The sequence below is a fragment of the Delphinus delphis genome, chromosome 9, assembly GCF_949987515.2.
Source record: "Delphinus delphis chromosome 9, mDelDel1.2, whole genome shotgun sequence".
NCBI lineage: Eukaryota > Metazoa > Chordata > Mammalia > Artiodactyla > Delphinidae > Delphinus > Delphinus delphis.
In genome coordinates this window covers 92,963,008-92,982,994 of record NC_082691.1, presented here as the reverse complement: position 1 = coordinate 92,982,994, position 19,987 = coordinate 92,963,008, and the positions used below count along the sequence as shown (strand labels likewise).

The window sequence follows — 19,987 nt, the reverse complement described above, 5'->3', positions numbered from 1 at the left end:
CCCTAGAGCGCAGGCTCAGTAGTTGTGGTGCGCCGGCTTAGCTGCTCCGTGGCATGTGGGATTTTCCCGGACCAGGGCTTGAACCCGTGTCACCTGCATTGGCAGGCGGATTCTTAGCCACTGCGCCACCAGGGAAGCCAAGATGATAATTTTTAAGCACTTACTATGGGCCAGGCACTTTGTATGAATGGCTGGCCCTAATAAGCTCTTAACTAGTGTTCATTGTTACTACAATTTTGTCTTAGATGTGTATGTCTTTATTCAAATGGAATCTGTGCTCTAGACTACAGGACCCTAAAGCACATTGCAAGGCAGTTGAGCATCTTATCTTTTTCTCTAAAACATCTGCAAGTTTGCATACTTTTTGTGGGCAGCTGGACTGGCAGTACAGATTTCTGAGATCAGAGACAGCATGGTGTAGAAGAAGGAGCCCTTGAACTAGGAGTCAAGATCAGTTTAGGTCAACACACGTTTATTGAGCACCTTTAGTATGTACCAGGCGCTAGAGAAAAAAGGGGCGTGAGAGTGGATCCCTGCCCTCTAGGGGCTTACACTTCTGCGTGGATGGTGGACAGGTAAACAAACCAAGCATGATACGTGCAATAATAGTATCAACAACGAATAGAGGAGCCACAAGACCTGAGATCTAGCTCTGCCACTAGATGCGTGGCTAGATGCGTGACCTTGGACGTGTTATTTAACCTCTCGTGGTCTCATGGATAGTGAGAATGGGGTCGATAATTTCTAATCCCTGAAATTCTAACATCTACAGTTCTCAAAACCCTGTGAGGTAGGCAGGGCAGGCACGATTTCTACTTTATATTAGAGGTGAAGCCTGGGGTCAGGGAGGTTGAGCACAGCAGCCTGAGCTACACATCTGCTTGTTGGTAGAGCTGGCCCCAGACTAGACTCGGGCAGGTCTTCTGAGTCAGGCAAAGTGTGTGTCCACTCCAGGCTGAGACGGGGGATCTCTGATGGGCACGGCAGGAGGTTTTCTGGATGACCCCTGTTTGAATCTCATACTTGCTCCCAGTTTGGAGTTCTTTACGGACTAAGGAAAGAGCAGTTACCTCCTCTACCTCCACCCCCTCCTGATGTAAATACACAGCAGACAGTGGGCATTTCTGAAAACCAGGTCGTCTTTCACAAACAGCACAGTGATGTTAGCATAATATCCTGGTGACCACAGGAATCTTCAGCCACCAACCGCAGTCACTGATGGAAACCCTCCCCGGGCCTGGTTTCCACTCGCAGCCAGCTCCTTGCCCTCGCCAGCGGGGCTCTGTGTGTGATGGAGAGGATGTTCTGGAGGCGAAGGCAGCTCTCCCTCCCTCACGGCCTGGATGCTCCCTGTCACCTCCACTCAGCCCGCCCAGTATCTACGTGCTTAGGGAATGTGAGCGAGCTAACTTAACTGAAGCAAAACAAACTAAAGAGTGCATCTTGCCGGGCCTCTAAAACCATGCCACGCCCACCAAAGCCAAAAAGCCACGCCCACCAAAGCCAAAAAGACGAGCCTCTTACGATGGCCGGCCACTGCTGTCTCCCACCGTGGCAAAGAGTTTCAGAGATGACATTTGGGGGCAACCTTACTGTCATATACAACAATTTTTTTTGAGCACATGCTGTGTGTGCTACAAAGAGGCCAGTGACACATAATCCCTGCTATCCAGGGGCTTATAGTCAGATGCCAAGAGCGGTCAGATGACTTTAGAGATGAGTCACAGATGAAAACTTCCGAGAGACTCCGGAGGTGTGAGAGGAGGCTCAGTCTTAAGTGCTGGAGTTGCTGGGGTGAGGGAGTGGTCACTGAGGGCTGCCGCTATCCTGGAAGGAGTCCCAGGGAGCTCGAGCTGGACCTTGAAGGGAGAGAAGGACGGAACTCAGTATTTGCATTACCCCCTCCCTATGGGAAATTCACCTGAAAACCATACAACGACGACGATAAAAGTGCACAGGAAAAAAATCGCCTGTGGGCACCCCACGTCCTCTCCCAAGGTGGCCCCTTCCACCCCGCCTCCCCTTCCACCACCTCCTAGGCCTGTGATGTACAGCAGTAGAGCAAGTCCCTTAACCGCCCTGAGCCTGCGTCCTCATCTGTAAGGTTGTAGGAGGGTTTACTAAGCAAACACTAGTGAAACCCACCAGCACGGCAACAAACGCTACCTCCAAGTGAGTCCTCCTGCAAAAAATAACCCCGTCCCTCCATCTTCACAAAGGACGTCTGAGGGTGACCTGGTGTGCGTGCTCCAGCCTTCTACCCGCATCCTGCCGGCTCCAGGGGCTACGCCGAGGACAGGGCTGCCGTGCGGGGTCAAATTCACCCAGGGCGCAGCCGCCCAGGCTCCCAGCCAAGCACCTTCTCAACTCCAGGGGCAAATCCTCCAAAGGGGCTGAGGAGTGGGGCTGGAGTAAGGGTGGTCCCTTGGGCCTGCCGCCAACACCTCCTCCTACGCTCCACCGAGGGGGGGCCAGCTCGAGCTCCGAAACCGGCAGAGCGTCCGGCCTCCGTGCTGCACCTGTGGCCGCCGGCCCCAACTGCACCCGACTCCGCGGCCCCGCCCACCCAGCCTGGCTCCGCCCACGTGGGAGGTGCGGGTGCCTGGTTGGTGTATAACCTTTGGAAGAATACTCAATGTTTCTGAAGTTTGGCGTGCCAGTGTTTTGTTTTGGTCTTCCTCGTCGGAACAGATAAGAGAGCTCATAAAACACCCGTGACCTTGGGTCAGAGTTCCTCTTAGCTCTACCGGACTTAAAATTGTTGTGCGGTCCCAGGGCAAGCCCAAGGCTAGAGAGCTCATCTGCCAGTGTGCCTTGAGGCAGCAGGCTGTGCATATTGAATGAGAACTAAGATCCCAGTGGCCCGGGTTCCTCGGTCCCTGCCGTCCCACACTGCTCCCTCCCCACCCACGTCGTGGCGCCCTTCTTCCCGCCGGAACCCACAGGACAGGATGAGAGCACAGCTCTAGCCCACCCCGTCCAGGACGTTTTGTCACCCGTGGCAGCATTACGTGCCTCAGGGTCTTTCTGAGAGACTTAAATGAGGTGCCATGTGGAAAGCAATGAGCCCAACTTTGAGGGGAAGATACTGGTGAGAACTGGCGTGAGGGAGAGACGCCCTCCCACTTACCACCCGGACCCCTGACCAACCCAAGCAGCAGTAGCGGCAGCTGACCACTTCCTCAATTCCAGCCCCTCAACACACTTCCCCACAGGGGCTGGGAAGGCGGTGGGCTCCCGCCACCCCTCCACAGGCCGCACTGAATTCCCTTAGCTTCTTTATTGCATACTCAGGTTCCACGCTGGCTTTCCCGTAAAGATAAAATATGAAACCACAAAATCCCCAGATTTTACTAAATACCTGGAAAGCTTTCAAAAAGCTCAACGAACCCAAGCTGACAGTTTTGTCTGAAAACTGACAGTAAAAGGACTGAGCCGAGCAGAGCAGGACCTGTTTCCCTGTGAGCCATTTTCTGAAGATGGGCCGGGACCCAGATTCACACACGCGGCTCCCACGCGGGCTGGCTGTGTCTCACCCGGCCACAGCTTGCTCTGGGCTCCACATGTGTGCATTGGAGAGGGTGGCACCTGCAGCCCCTGTAGGCCCAGGGGAACCGCCAGCCTCCCCCCACACCCCTGTCCCCGCTTCCTCTCCAGGCAGACCAAGGGGGCACAGGAAGGGGCCCCAGCACCTGCACAAACTCTTAACCGGCCCAACATGAACATCATCTCTTCTCCGTGGCTCATCCTCCTGCTTCCTTCACCCCATCTTCCCCTAAGGCAGAATAAGCCATCCTTCAACTGGGTTCCAGAACGTTCTAGTGCTTTCCAAGCTGTTTCCTCTGCTCCCTGTGCGCTCCTTGGGGGATGAAGCTGTGGGTCCCCATGCCTAGTGTGGTGTCTGGCGCGACGTAGGAGTGGATCAATGTTTGTCATGCTGAGTTGAATAGTAATGAAGGAACCAGATGGAGCACACCCCTCAGACATCTGAGAATAACTCAGTGGCCTGGCAACATTAAACGGTGCCCTGAGGCCACAGAGTGTGTTTTTGGCCTGGCTTGCTACACATGCCGCCTGCCACACCGGTGCCTCTTGGTCATGTCCCTCCAAGGACGGGCACCCAGAGACATGCCCCTCCCCCAAGCCATGATCCTGGAACAAATGGCAGCCGACTTCTCTGGACGCCAGTCGTCTCTTTAGTCCATCAGTGACCAACACGGCAGCACCGCGGACACAGCAGGGGCCTGCCTGAGACCCCAGGCGAGGCAAGGACGGTGGATGCTGGGCCCAGGCGAGGGGGCTTCCCTTCTGGCCTCCCCAGCAACCAGGAGAGAGATGCATGGGGAGGGGGCCCATCTGTGTGGACAGTACCGCAGCCTGTCAGCCCCCAGCCTTTCTCAGAGCACCAGGGCCTCCGGAGGAGGGAATGTTCCAGGATAGGGCCAGGGAGGGACTTGTTGGGGTGACTAAGGGTGGACTCTGAATTTGAGCGGGGGCTGTGTGCCCTTGTGGGCATGCGTGAGCGTGTCAGTGTGCATGTGTGGCTGGGGACAGATGCCTGCTGTGCTACTGACTCATGGGATTTGACTGCCGAGCCACAGGACCTGCCTGGGGCCAAGGAGACCAGGGACCAAGACTCCGGGGCCTGGGGGAGCGCCCAGGGGCAGAAGGCAACCTCCTCACTGCTTCGCTTGGAGACGAGCCCGGGGCTGGCAGGCCTCGGAGGCTGGCTGGAGGGCCGCCCCTGGCCTGACCCACCTCATGTGTAGGCCATCTTGCTGCACACCCAGGGCCGGGTCATCAAACACTCCGTCGACACCAGCCTGGTGGGCTCCACGAAGACGCACTCCCCCGGGCCCGAGATGGGGAATCTGTGGCGGGGAGAGAAGAGACCAGGCACTCATGACCTGGCAGACGCGGCCTGTCACTGGGCAGCCCCAGAGGCCCTGACTTGTCCTTCCCTCTGGAGCAGCCTTCCGGGACAGTCGGCCCCCACAGACCTTGCTAGCGTGGCTCCCGTCGCCTCCAGACAGTGCATCACGGCTCCAGCCCCCCGGTGATGCCCACGGGTGTTTCTGGGACGCACCCTGCACTCCTCCATCCGGCTCCGCCATTCCTGTCGGGCTCAGCTCACTCATCCCAGGAACCCGGGGCCCCGTCTAGGACCACGCTCCACACACCCACCTTCCCCACAGCGCCCTGCCTGCACCTCCTGTGTCTAGCACAGGGGGGGTTCTCCCTGCCTAACATACTCCCTTTTGAATCTCAACACTTCTTCACCTCATTTGGTCACCCTGACCTGAGCCCCCTGCCAAGGCTGGAGCTGGGGTCTCATAAGAGAGGGCATCAGGAGGACCCCAAGAGGGAGAAGGGGGGCCAGGACCACCTCGATGTCAGAGAAGTGTGGCCCCAAGGCCCGCTGGTCGTCAGGTAGTCAGTGCTCTGGGGACCCCAGCCTCCAGGGCTCCCTGGGTTCCGGGAGCAGGAAGCTTCCAGAAGGGGAGAGGTGGGAGCAGCAAGGGCAAGACGTTCTCAGCAGCTCTAAGAACAGATCTGGGATGAGGGCAGGACAAGGAAAGAGAAGGAAAAAAAAAAAGAAAACAAGGAAGAGGCAGTGAGGACAAAGACAGGTGCAGGAGACAGGGAGAAGCCGGCACAGGGAAGGAGTTGTCACGGGCCGCAGTTCACGTCAGGTCGGCAGCTGTGCCCCCGCCCGGCTCCGCGGGCCTAGTCCTCCAGCCTTAGAGTCTACGTCAGAAGCTGAGGTTCTTACTCCCCTGTGTGTGCTGCTCTGTGTCTCCCTAATCCTAAACTGCCCCTACACCCACGACTCCTGCCACCATCGCCCCGCAAACAGTCCCTGGCTTTGCACACCCACCAACCCATCACACACTCCCCGCCATACCATGTGGGCCACACAAATAATACCACCACTGCACACACCACCAACACCCTCAATAGGTGTTTTCTCTAAGGGAACCCTCCTGGTGCCCAGGGTTCAGATCCCATTTCTCCCACAGTGACAAGGTTTAGGTGACACGTGGCCTCCCAGAACAGAGGCCCCACCTCCCACCCTCCCTTGCAGTCAGGTGTGGCCGTGAAGCTAAGTTCTGGCCAACGCAGAGGGATGTCCAGGGCATGTCCTCCCTTTCCCTGAGCCACACTGAGCCGTGCAGATGGACTGGGGAGCCCAAGATGGAAAGAGCCCCGGGCCCTTTCCAGCAGCAGGAAGCTCTGTTGCCTACGTGGAGCAGGGCCACCAAACCAGGCTGGACTTTACCAGGGAGAGAGTGGTAAAGCCATTATCATGACTGCGTCTCTGTCCCACACCCCTGACCCTAGAGGTGAGTGGCTCCAGCTGGCATAAAACCAGGTTCTTCAGAAGGTGCGTCCGGGAGGCTATGGCTTCCCCGGTCTAAGCTCCTTGGCCAGAAGATGAAGCCTCAGCTCACGTGTCTGGGTCAAACGGGTCCCCGTTGACCCAGTGGAATTCGTCTCCCACTCTGCGCAGACCAATCCAGGGCTCCCTCCGTGTGAACTTGAACATGAATTCCTGCACCAAGGAAAGAGGGAAACCTCAGAGTCAGGTGCGATCTCCTGACTGCTCACACGTGCCCAGACTAACCTCAGCTTGGAAGACTGGCTCCCAAGATGCATAGACGTGGAGAGGGTGACGCCTCACTGCATCCCAAGAGTGAGGAGCTGGGGTTACAGACACCCTGCGCTCACGTGGAGCTGCCTGCGACGGCCTCCAAGGGACCCGGGCTCTGGGAGCGCACCACTGGGCCAGGAAGCCTGGAACAGGCTCAGTGGGCCAGCATGCCTGCGTTCCTCACTTTCAGGAAGCCTGGAACTGCCTACTTGATGGGTTATCTGGGACACATCTCAAAGCTCAGGCTGGATGTCCTTCTACCCGCATATTCCTGGGCCTTTCTCTGCCGAAAGGAGCTATCAGACTGTGTATCAGAGAAAAACGGAAGCGACTTAGATTTTCTGCTAATTTGGATTGCATGAACTGTTGCCCTCAAAACCCAAAATGGCCAAGGGACCCACTAATTGTGTTTCTTTCACATTTCTAGTGATATAACTGTGTTAAATGAGAGATCAGGCCCTGATTTGGACTAGCAGAAGAAGCCAACGCGATTTTTCATTTCACAAGTGCAGGTATAATGTGTAATGCTCACGCTTCAATACTGAGTTGAGCTCAGCAAACCGGCCTCGGGTGGACATAGTTGGCCTTGACAATAGCGGTGGAAACAAGAGCCCCTCGTGGACCTGCTCAGACCCCATGGAGCCCACCTGCACCCCCCACCCCAGGCTGTGCTCTGGAAACAGGTCACAGGGGACACCAGGTCCTTGGGGCAGGGCTGTCCCCGAAGGTCCCCGCCCCACCAGCACGCACCAGCTCCTTCTGGCTCTGGATCACTGCCAGCGCCGCCTCGTGGCCGCGACAGTACTGCCTGCCCGTGTTCCAGTCTCTCGGTTCCTCAGAAAAGAAGTAGCATTTCCTTCCGTAGAGCAGCCAGTCCTCCGGGCAGGGCGCCTCGCACTTGATGCAGCCCTTGGAAGCTGCAGGGAAGAGGGGTCAGTATCCACCAGCACAGCGGGCCTCTGTGCGGCCCCCCAGGGCCCCCCAAGCTCCCCGCCACTCCCTCCACCTGCCTCCACTTAGGTGCCCATCAGCCACATGCCTCGGGGGAGCGCCTGTCACAGTCCCTGGCAGGTAAAAGGCTGGTGGCTAAATGAGTAAGGAAGAGGAATTTGGGACGCTGCCCCGAGGGGAAGTGACAGCAGGTTAGGCCCCTGGGTTAAGCTCTCCTCTCTCTCTCCGAACTCCCCGAGGCGTGGAACCCGAGAAACTTGGACTTGGAAGGGACCTGGGGGCCATGCGTCCTCTCTCTCCAGCCAGGGTGGGAACCGTCCCGATGGGCCTGCTCTCATTGGCCACACCCTCATCAGCTAACACTGCTGAATTGCTGGAAAGATCCTTTGCAATTTTTGAGTTCCAACCTGCCTTCCCATGACCTGGAACCTGTGGGTCCAGGATCTGCCTCTGGAGTGACCCGGACAGACCTGGTCTGTCTTCCACCTCCTACTTGAAGAAGGACCCCTGCCTCCCCTCTTCCAGGATTCAACAGACACCGTCCCTTCCACAGTCCCTTGCAGGGACTCCAGAGCCTTCTCCATCCTGCCCGGCTCAGTACGGTGTGCCCACATCACCAGTGAAATGCTGCCACCAGAACAGGCTGGGACACGTCAGCTGTGGTCCACCACCCAGCAGTGATCACCGTACCCCTTCCAGCTGCTGTGGGTTTTCCAGTCTTCAGATGCTCCAGTGAGAAGAATCTGCTTATATGTGCCTATGTGCACTTTTCTGGGAAGGAGGCCCAGAACTTCCATGAGATTCTCTAAGCCTCCTTGCCAAAAGGAATTCAGCCATACTCGCCAACTATTTTCCTATGATCTCTTCCTAAGCCAGGTCTCCCCTGTCCAGAACATGTGTAAATCACATTGAAATCCAAATGCAGGATCTTGTGTTTATTTCTTCCACAGTCATCTCAATCACATTGGCTCATTTGAGTTTCTGAAGATAAATTTTAATCTTGATTTCTTTTTCATCTGTCATATTGAGCATTCCTCTTTGAAGTGTTTCACCTGCAGATTCCGTCAGCATATTTTTTTGTTTGTTCTCATACAAGAGATTGACTAAAATGTAGACCAGGACAGAGGCAAGAACAAGTCCATGGTACTCGAGCCCCCAGGGGAGCTACCACCACACCAACACCAGTTAATTAATGGGCACTCTGGCATGCCTGCTCGATGAGCTCCAGGCCCACTTAGACCTGCTGGCCATGCATTCCCACGAGGATCTCCAGGGACTCTTGTGTTTTACCGCAATCTCAATATGCTGTGTTTACACATTGCCCTGTCCTCCCAACCTAGCAACAGAACAATTTGATTTGTAACAATTAGTCTAGGTGAACCCAGGCTCACCCCAGCGCTTGTCACATTCCTTGCTAAGTACTCACAGCTCCCTGTGTAGCCTGCATGCCCTACAGGTGAGGGTTTGGTAGGAATTGATGTTATCAGTGGATTTTCCTCCCATTTTGAGGTCTTAGGGTGCTTCTCGAAGATGAAAGACAGAGGTCTTGAAGTCACTTTGCAAACCCTTCAGAAGCCATGACGTACTTTGACTTGAATCCATTAAATGCAGCAAATCCCAGGGTCGTATAGCCTCGCCTCCCTTGCTTAGTAGCAGTTTCCCCTTTTGCATTCCTCCTTCACCCCTTTCAGTCCTACCTGCCACTCCGTGTTTCTCAGGCCTCTCCCCCTTGGAATGCTCTGGTCCCTCTACCTCCTGCTCTCTAGGAAACTATTCATTCTTCAGGGGTTAGCACATGTGTTCCCCACCTCTGGGAAGCCCCCAGGCAGTAACACCTCTACCACTGGGCAGGGAAGTTGATGTCATACATTTTTAAAAATCTCCAACACTTAGCCCAGGGCCTGACACACAGCCGGGCTCAATAAATGTTTGTTGAGTGAGTGAATGAGATCTCTAAGGCCCTTAACCCAAACCGTCTCCTTCAAGAAGCATTACGTGACTAACACACACCAAGTTTGTTCTGCATTCCCGAAGCATTTTTGTGAACGTACCTAAGTTAACATCTCCACTTTCGCTGCACGGCTTAGCAAAGAGGACAGGTATAGTCGATGTGTGGATGTACTATTTTAGGCTAAAATCTCATCTAGAACCAACACTCTATTTCCTATTTGCTTTGACCCCACAGAATTGGCGGTATGTCTGGAACCTTTCTTTACCTAATTAGACGTGCTTTTGACGAGGTGTGTAGGAACTGAATTGCATAAATGCTCTGACATCTATGCTCACCCAGTATGCTCATCACCACCAGGATGGCGAACAGAAGCACTGCGATGGCCCCCAGCAGGAGACGCGTGGTGGTGTCTGAGGAGAGAGAAGGGGGTTATTACCTGGCACATCCCCACCACCCATCCCCGCCTCCGGCCCCAAGTCCTGATAGTGAGAAGCTCTGGGGCTGTGTTTGAACAAGCCCTCCAGGAGACTCTGATGCCGCAGTCTGAGGTGCCGTTCTAAAGCACGGGTCTGTCCGATTCTGCGATCCCCCTGCTTAAGAACCCTCCCTCCGGGGCTAGGCTTCTGTGGCTGTCGGAATTTTCCAATCTTTCATCTCCTGCTGCTTCTCTACCTCATCCCTGGTTTCAGCCAGACGGACTCCTTGAAATACCCGAGTCCGTCCTCACAGCCCTTCAGCTGGGCCTTTGCTCCCGAATTTCTTCTCCTCCACTGCAGTCTCTTGAAATCCTGCCCCACACCCCCCATTCTCTTCGCGAAAGCTTTCCCGATCCTCTGGCTTCTCCCTTTTAAATTTATATTTATTGTTTTCACCTAAAATTTTAATTTGATGTTTAATGAAAGAACCCTTTTAGACTTCAGACACAGGGTCTTTGAAAGGTCTTTTGTGATAAAATATACATAACATAAAAGTTGGCATCTTAACCATTTTTAAGGGTGCAATTTGTGGCATTAATTATATCCACAAGGTTGTGCACTGTGAATTTGCAAAATTCCACTGTCTATTTGCAAAATGTTTTCATTACCCCAGACAGAAACTCAGTACCAATTAAGCATTAACACCTCATTCCCACCTCCTTCCAGCCCCTGGTAACCTCTAATCTGCTTTCTGTCTCTATAAATTCACCTATTCTAGGAACCTCATGTAAGTGAAATCATACAATATCTGTCCTTTTGGGTCTGACTTCTTTCACTTAACATAATGTTTGCAAGGTTCATCCATGTCGTAGCACATCAGAATTTCATTCCTTTTTCATGGCTGAATAATATTCCATTGTATAGTTATATACATTTTGTTCATCCATCCATCCATCCATCCATTGACAGACACTTGGGCTATTTCCATCTTTTGGTTATTGTGAATAATGCTGCTATGAACATTGGCAAATATCTGTTTGAGTCTATTTTCAATTCTTTTGGGTATATACCTAGGAGTGGAATTGCTGGATCATATAGTAATTCTACATTTAACTTTTTGAGGAACCACCAAACTGTCTTCCACTGCTGCTGCACGATTTTGCATCCTACCAGCAATGCCAACGCACAAGTGTTCTAATTTCTCCATCTCTTCACCAACACTTGTTAGTTTCCATTTTTGTTTGTTATAGCCATCCTAGTAGGTGAGAACTCCCTTTCTATTTTTAGCCATTTTTAAAACTTTTTAAAAGTTATATGTGGGGGCCTCCCTGGTGGCGCAGCGGTTGAGAGTCCGCCTGCCGATGCAGGGGACCCGGGTTCGTGCCCTGGTCCGGGAAGATCCCACATGCCGTGGAGCGGCTGGGCCCGTGAGCCGTGGCCCCTGGGCCTGCGCGTCCGGAGCCTGTGCTCCCCAACGGGAGAGGCCACAGCAGTGAGAGGCCTGCATACCGCAAAAAAAAAAAAAAAAAAAAAGTTATATGTGTGTATAGATGAAAGAAGTGTCTCCACAGCCCAGTGCTGGGCTGTCCACCATTACTCACCCATGACGAGCTAGGTACCAAAATCAAGAGGAAGTATCTAGAAACTTACAGCAATTCAGCATTGCTGTGACATCCAAGTGCCTGATACTGTTTCTAGTAATTTGTCTGTATTGTACTTCACAACAAATTGGGAAAAGAAACCTGGTCCTTTATCAAGATCTGAAAAGCAACAGATCTGAAGTTAAGAAATTCTGTCAGCTTCACTAGACAAACTAACAACCCAAGAACATTGCCCCTTCCACAGAGGCAACTACTTCCAACCCTTTTAGCTAATTCTTTTGGTATTTACCTCCAAATCTCTAAAAGCTTTGCGTATATCAATACTTTTTGACTTTTCTATTTAAGACACTACTTATTAACTTCCCACAGTAATGAGGAAGATTTAATTCTCTGCATGACTGTCCCCATCCTGACCACTCACACACTACCTGCTCTCTCAACATCATAGTTTGTGTTACACTGATCATTAGGTGTTCTTTTCGTAGGGCAATGTAAATGCTACTCCCAGGAAAGCTATGCAGTGTATTATGATCTCTATTTCTACACAACTTCTTGTTTCCCTGTAATTAATCATTTTCCTTTGCTTACACTTCTGTGTGCTCATCATTATTTCAACTTCAAAACTCCTTTAAGCTGATGAGGCAAAATCAGGAATTCTACTTCACCTTTGACTCAGTCTGCACAGGCTGCGCTAACAAAAACCACAGACTGGGTGCTGAAACAACAGACACTCCTCTCTCACAATTCTGGAGGCAGGGAAGTCCAAGATCAAGGTACCAGCAGATTCCATTCTTGGTGAGGGCCCCCAGGATGGGATTAGTGCCCTTATTAGAAAAGGAAGAGCCACCAGAGAGGAGAGAGGAAGCCCTCATATCCACTTTGCCTTTGCTATTTCCTGAAGATTTTTTTCAACTTTATCTTCCCACTCTCTACTGAATCTTTTATTTCTACAATTATTTTTAACTGCTAAGGTTTTTTTGGGTTTGTTGATGCTGTTCCCTGAATACTCCCTCTTAAAACATCCTGTTCTATTTTTTTTTTTTTCTTTTGCGGTACGCGGGCCTCTCACTGTTGTGGCCTCTCCCACTGCGGAGCACAGGCTCAGCGGCCATGGCTCACGGGCCCAGCCGCTCTGCAGCATGTGGGATCTTCCCGGACCGGGGCACGAACCCGTGTCCCCTGCATCGACAGGCGGACTCTCAACCACTGCGCCACCAGGGAAGCCCCCTGTTCTTATTTTAATGATGCAAAATTTTCTCTTATCTCTCTGAGGATATTACTGATAGTTTTTTAGGGTTTTTTTTGGGGGGAGGGGGGCTCCAGAGGGAGTGGGGGAGCGGTGGGCAGAAAGTTTAATCTGTATAATCTCTGTTTTCTCCAAACTGTTTTTTTTTTCCTGTTCATTTGTTTTGATCTCTAGCTTCCATGTCAGAGACTTTCCTCAGATGTCTGGAGATCCTTGGTTATTTGTTCATGATTAAGGCAGGAGGAATAGGACTTCACTGGCACCTCTGAGACAGGAAGGGGGGCTTATTAACTGTGAGGGTCGTGGCAGAGTGACGGGCTGGTCCTCAAGGCTGTTTGTTGACCTCCTTGGGTTTTTCCTCTTGGGTCAGTGTCCCTGGAGACTGCTCTTCTGTTTTCCCTCCTGGAGGGTGTAGGCTTGGCTGGGAAAAGAGGCTAGGAGGCCAACCTGAGCCCTCAATACATAAATGTCGCCTTAACTGCTTGCTCTCAAGTGTGTTGGTGTCCGGAGGCCCTCTCTCCCCAAGGCAGAGGGCTGGGGATGGGCTCACAGGGTGGGGAGAGGATTGGGGGATTTGAAGTCTTCCTAACACGTGTTCAACCAGCCCTCCTGATTTCAGCTCCCTCTTCATTCACGGCCGTGCTGACTGGTGCCCCGGTCTCTGCGCTGTGGGGTTCCTGTTTGTGACTCAGGTTGCTCCTCTGCTTCCTGAACTTTCTCAGGCCAGTGGATTCAGTGTCAGTTACACCATCGTTGATCCCTATGTGTTTGTTTGTTTGTTAAACTTATTTATTTATGTTTGGCTGCGTTGGGTCTTCATTGCACCGCCAGGCTTTCTCTAGTTGTGGCGAGTGGGGGCTACTCTTCATTGCGGTGCGCGGGCTTCTCATTGCGGTGGCTTCTCTTGTTGCGGAGCACGGGCTCTAGGCGCACGGGCTTCAGTAGTTGTGGCTTGCAGGCTCTAGCGCGCAGGCTCAGTAGTTGTGGCGCACGGGCTTAGTTGCTCCGGGGCATGTGGGATCCTCCTGGACCAGGGCTCAAACCCGTGTCCCCTGCCTTGGCAGGCGGATTCTTAACCACTGCGCCACCAGGGAAGCCCCTCGTTGCTATTGTTTTGTCTCCTGTTCTTGTTATCCTTGTGACCTTTTAAAAATCCCTTTACGGTTGTATTAATGAGCTTTGGAAGAGGAAGAAAATAAACGCAGTCTGCCATCTTTACTTGCAAGTCCAACAGACATCCGGGAGTCCTTCCTATGAGCACGGTCTATACTGGCAAGTGACCAGGAGTCCAGAGGTGGGTGCCTTCCGGCACAGTAAAAACAGGCTCACGCCTGCCCTCGAGGGCTGGGCTCCTTCTGTATCTGCTGTGCTGTCCTCAGGGGCAGCTTGTTGTAAGACTAATCCCCTTGAGCTGCGTATGAATCCTGCCTTTCCCTTCTTTATTTTTTTTATTTTTTAATTCTTTTTGGCTGCACTGGGTCTTTGTTGCAGCTCGCGCAGGCTTAGTTGCGGTATGTGGGATCTTAGTTCCCCGACCAGGGATCAAACCCAGGCCCCCTGCATTGGGAGTGCAGAGTCTTAACCACTGGACCACCAGGGAAGTCCCTCCTTTCCCTTCTTTAAATGTCTCTCAATCCTCTTCTATAACCCTGGCACTGCAATAAGAGCATAGCATCGTCAGCCACTTCACGGGGGTTCAAATCCCAGCTCTGCCACTTTTTAGTGGCAAAGCTACTTAGCTTCTATTTTATTTCCTTTTCCTCGTCTTTCAAATGAAGTCATAATAGTGTCTCCCTCTTAGAATTTTATGAGCATTCAACGTATAGGCCTTAGAGCAGTGCCTGGCACGGTAAGCTCTCCCTCAGTGCTAGCAGTTACCGTCATGATGGTAATCGGCCCATGGGCTTCTCTAGGGTGAGGGCAGTGCTTTCCTTACGTTTGGGTTCCTTATAACAGGGCTCGGTCATTGCCTTGCATGTTACAGAGCACCCACTGATACTAAAGAACACAGAGGGAATCTAGCTACCCTGAATGACAATGCCCTTGGCCGTGCGGATATACACCTGCTTTCAGGGAAAGGGGAGTCTGTGCCTGTGTCTCCGGCATTGCCAGAACTGAGGACTCTCTTCATCCTCTCATGGGGATAACTGCTCTGGCTGCTGCGCTGTGGACAGAGAGAGGGTGCGCTAGAGTCTGACACGCCAAAACAATGTTGTATTAGTTTCCTAGGTTGACGTAACAAAGCACCACAAAGCAGGGGGCTTCAAACACCGGAAGTGTGTTGTCTCGCGGTTCTGGAGGCTAGAAGTCCACGATCAAGTTGTCAGCGGGGCTGTGCTCCCTCTGAGACCTGTAGGGAAATCCTTCCTTGCCTTGTCCTCGTTTGTGCTGGTTGCCTTGCCTTGTCCTCGTTCATGCTGGTTGGCTGGCAGCTGCGTCACTGCAGTCTCGGCCTTCGTTGTCACATCCTTCTCCCTGTGTGTCTCTTTGTCTTCATGTGACCACCTCTTATAAGGACACCAGTCATATTGGGTTAGGAGCCCACCCTGCTCCAGTATGCCCCCCTCTGAACTAATTACAACTGCAATGACCATATTTCCAAATAAGGGCAGATTCTGAGGTGCTGGGGAGTTAGGACTTCAACATATCTCTTTGGGGGGGATACAATTCAAGCCGTAACAAATGTCTAACTCAGCAGTCCTTCCTTCTATGCAATGGCCCTTATTAGATGGAGTTTGAGGGGGCAGTTTATTTATGTTATAAATGTATATGACTTAGCCTAGTGTTAGAAGGAACAACTGAAAAAAGCCTGGCACCCAAGCCCAGACAGATCTCCCAACACCCTCATAGCCACAGTGCAAAAGAGAATCATAGCTGACGTCTCTAAGTTGCCAGGGCCACGGCCTGGGAAGCATACTCTTGACTCACAAACTATCAAATGCAGAGTTTGGTAATTTTTACATTTTTAAGAGGCTTTGCTAAATGCGTGTGTGTGGTTTTGAGCAGGAAGTTGTGGGTTTATGTCTTATCAAGAAACTTTCAACATTAAAAATTCAGAATTGGTGAGCACTGGAAAATCTATAGCCTGAGATTTGCAGAATCACTCTGTCCCCACTCCTGTACCCCCAGGCTGCTTTTCCTCACCCTCCCTACCCCAATGCCAGAAATATTCCCGTCTCCCATCACCTCCAGTCTTTCCAGAATCCAGGCGGGAGCTCTGGATCACTTTCCCAGCCTGTCCCCCAAGGCTGAGGGTGGAAGGAAAGGTTAATATCCACAGGGAGAGGACTCAATCAGGAGAATTTCTGTTTGGCTTCCTATTTATAAAGCTAACTGTTCATCGAAGGAGAGTCTTAAAGACCTGGGCTGTAATCCCAGCTTCAGATTTAAGACGTTTTCCACGTCACTTAACCTGTGAAGAGGAAAAAGCATCTGCCGGAGGTGGCAGGGCTGTCTCAGGAGCGCAGGGAGGGGGGCTACATGCGTCAGAAGCACAATTTGATTCTCTCCAATTAGCCTCCCCAAGCCGCATGTTGGTCAGCTCAGGACAGAGTAAGAGGTTTCACATCAGAGGGCCTCGTGGCAAACCCAACGGGATTTCACGAGTGAGAGAGCAACGTGCATCCTTGGGCAAGACACTTAGCCTCTCTGAGTCTCAGTTTCCTCATATATAAGATAGGTACAACACTCACCAAGCCCCTGCAAGGGCAGATGTGAGGGTTAAACACGACAGCTATTGTGAAAGCCCCAGCACGGGGCTCGCGCTTTGTAGGTACTTGATAAATATTCGGTACGTGGTGATACAGGAGCACAGGCCCCCTGAGGGTTCAGCTTGGTCAAATCAAGAAGTCTCAAGACAGATGCTTGGCTAAGCAAGGGCTGCAAAACCCCTTGGTCCCCAGGCCTGGCAGACCCCTCATCCCATCACGGGTGTTTCTCAGGGTCTGTAGACTGGGCTTATTATAAGGACTTCAGTTTGGGGCCGGAAGTGGACTCACAGTAGGCAGACGAGCAGTCAAAGGATTTCAGTTGAGCAGTTGGTCATACACTTTCCCTGGGTTCCCTCATCAGGGATGCCGGGCTCTAGGGACTGGGGAAAGGGATCACCTGCACACAGCCTACACCCCAGCACCTTTGTCTGTGTAGCCCCGAGAGGCAGAAATCCTTATCTTGCTTAGCAGATGAAGAAACTGAGGCTCAGACAAGTTTGAAAACCTGCCAGCCCGCTGGCAGTGGAAGGATCTGGCTCAGGCTTACCCAACTCCAGAATCAGTGCTCTTTGCACTGCAGCAGGCTGCCTCAGCCCCTGTCCTGTGATTTCTGCAAGGGCAGGGATGTTCCCAGTGCCTAGAGCTGCGCTGGAACAGTGGGGCCTCCAGGAGTGTTTGTGGGAGGTGAGGAAGAGTGCGTGAATGTGGGGGGATAAGCACACGGCAGGACCCTGGAGAGCACCATCGTGGTCCGAGAGCTCCCCTCTCCCCGCAGGAGACGCGGCGCCCAGGGAACACCGAGGAGATACTCGGGACCAGTGGAGGGGAGGCCCCTGGCAGGGACACAAACTCCACATCCTAAAACTCCTGTGGAAAAGGCCCACAGGCCCCAGATGCTGAGCCCCCAAGGTCCACAGGCACCAGGGTGGGGCTGCTCCTGGTGGACCACGGGAACGAGGACAGGGGCCGGAGGTGCCACGAGACACAGAGCCAGGCCAGGCAGGGAGCCATGTCCAGACAGGCGAGACGAGGCTGGGCCGCAGGTGGGCACTGAGCACAGAGTGGGCTAGACTCCACAGGGCCTGGAAGACCCAGTGTCCTGAGAGACCCCCTGGGCCATTTCCTGCCGGGCGTGCGGCTTCTTCTTCAGCCTAACTTGCAGGTGGTCGGCCCAGCCATGGCTGGGAGTGGGAAGCAGAAGGGGCTAAGGTCAGGATGGGAGGTAAGACGGGGGCCAGCCAGCCGGAGGCACTGAAAGAGGCCGCACCACCCCTGAAGTGGCCCCTAAGCCCTGGGGGTTAGAATGAGGTCAGGGCAGCCCCTGGAGAAATGCTTCCGCATGAGCGAGTGGAGAAATACAGGCAAGAGGCGTGAGCAACTTCAAGAAATAACTTGGGCAGGAGGGAAGCAGGGGGTCACAGGCAAATCTAACAGTGAGCCCGAAGGTACACGACAAAGAGAGGGTTTGTCCCCCTTTATTCAGCTCAGCTCTCCCCAGACCGAAGGTCCTCTGCAATGGCTGTCCCACACTGAGTTCCAACATCTTTGCCTCCTTTGTCCCAAATCACCATCCAGGTGTCCAGCTTTCCCCTCAGAGTCTGCACAGCCCCTCCTCAGGCCATCTGTGTCCCTTGGCCTACCAGCCTTTGGGCCAAATGCTGACAGAACTGTCCCCCCCTCTCCCTGCTTGGCCAGGCACCTGCCCTGGCTGGCACTGGTTATGTCCCTCCCCTGACCACGGCCCCGCCTTCCTCACTGACCTGGCCTTGCTCTGACCCCTCTGGGCCACCACCACTTCTCCAAGGGCCCCCCACTGTCTCATTCTATGCTTCAAATCTCTCAACAGCCGCTTCAGACAAAGTCCACACACTTTGGCAAGGCCTGGGTGGCCACTCACGGTCTGGGCCCTCCAGACTCCTCTCTTCTCACCGCGCCTCACCCCGATCCTGGTATTCTGGAGGTCAGTTCCCCACAAGGCACAGGCGAGTCCTCGCCACTTGAGCCCTGAACGTGTCACTCCTCGAGCCTGGTGCACCCATCTTTCTCTTTCCACACCTCCTAAGAGGTCACCTACTCCAGGAAGCCCTCCTTTTCTGACACTCCTTCCCTAATGGTTGGGTGATCCAGGTCCTGGGCTTCCCTAGTTGATGCCATCCAGGAAGGTCCTCGGCCTTTGGACTCCGGGTGTCCAGAGTACCAGCCCTCCGGGCAGCTCCAGCACCTCCCACAACGCACAAGTGGTCACACAAGTTAACTGAACTCATGAACTTGAAATCTGTCTTCCACTTTGGTGACCGCCCCCTTGGCCAGTCAGGGGTCAGGCCGTGAGCCCCTCTGACTGGAAGAGGTAGGTGGGACCCCCGACTTGCAGGGAAGGCCCTCTGGCCGATTCTCCCTCCAGGCACCACCAGCGCCCCATCCCCCACCCCCTTCTCACGGGGCATTAGCACCGCGTCGGGGTCCATAGCTTTTGTCACTTTGCCCAAAGCACTTTCACTGCTACAGGGTCAAGCCACTCTCTCAATATGCCTATCGGGTGAGTGCCGGACAGTAACTGTCCCCCTTCACTCATAAGGAAACAGGCTCAGAGCGTGAAACCTGCTCCCAAGGTCAAAGAGGGAGTTAGCTGCAGAGACAGGGTCAAGGTTGAACTATAGGTGGTCCCCAGTTACCTGTTCCCCACCGCCCCACAATGTGTCATCTGATGCCCTGGCAATCCTCCGGGTTCCAGAGTCGCGCTCCCCGCTCTCCCCACCGGGAGACCGGCCAAGGTGACTCTGTCCCGCCTCCCGGGTCCCCGGGCCGGGGGATGGAGGGCCGCTAGGCGCTTACCCTCCAAGGCCGCCTTCCAGCTGGTGCTGCCCTCGTAGCCCGACCCCGATCGCCGCAGCAGCCCCTCGGGACCGCGGCCCTCCGCTTCGGCTGGCGAGCGCAGCCTGGGCGCGGCGGGGGCGGACGCGGGGCGGACGGCGGGGGGCGGCGGCGGCCGGGCCCGCGCGGGGGGCTCCTGGGCCGGCTCCATGCCTGTCGCTGCGCCGCGCCGCGCCCGCGCTCCTGTGCGGAGGTGCGGAGCCCGGCCCGACGCGCACTCTGCGCTCCGCGCGCCCTGCGGGCCCCCCAGGCCGGCCTCGGGTGGGCGAGGGTCGGGGCTGGCGCAGGCCGAGGCTGAGCCCGGCTCCCCGCGCCGGACCCGCTGCGCCCGGCGGCCGCCACCGCCTGGGTCCCCGCGCACCGCGCCTGCCCCGCTGAGCCGCAGCCTCCGCGCAGAGCCGGGGCGGGGGAGGAGGAGCGCGGGGAGGTGCGGCAGGGCGGGCGCAGGGAGGGAGGAGGCTCGGGGCGCGAGGGGACCCCGCAGCCCCGCCCCCCGGCCTCCCGCCCCCTCGGCAGGAGTCCAGATGCTGCGGAGCCGGGAGCGCGGACCCTGGAGCCGGGAGCCCTGGCTTCTAATCCAGGTCCACCT

The 19,987-nt window shown here is 54.3% G+C and overlaps 1 protein-coding gene across 2 annotated transcripts; it reads right to left on the bottom strand.

Moving 5' to 3' along the window:
- Positions 1 to 333: 333 nt before the first annotated feature.
- Positions 334 to 19,783, bottom strand: CLEC2L (C-type lectin domain family 2 member L). Of its 2 annotated transcripts, none has more exons than XM_060020985.1 (6): positions 19,360 to 19,783; positions 9,890 to 9,964; positions 7,403 to 7,569; positions 6,453 to 6,553; positions 4,759 to 4,871; positions 334 to 1,859 (listed from the first exon to the last, which is right to left on the bottom strand). In XM_060020985.1, exons 1-5 carry the CDS (start codon positions 19,547 to 19,549, stop codon positions 4,760 to 4,762), a joined length of 645 nt encoding a protein of 214 aa, XP_059876968.1. In that variant the 5' UTR covers positions 19,550 to 19,783; the 3' UTR covers positions 334 to 1,859; position 4,759. The 2 variants fall into 2 exon arrangements, 1 of the variants encoding a protein (XP_059876968.1); XR_009520690.1 differs by lacking the exon at positions 334 to 1,859 and adding an exon at positions 5,001 to 5,553 and having other exon boundaries at positions 4,758 to 4,871.
- Between the last annotated feature and the right edge of the window lie 204 nt (positions 19,784 to 19,987).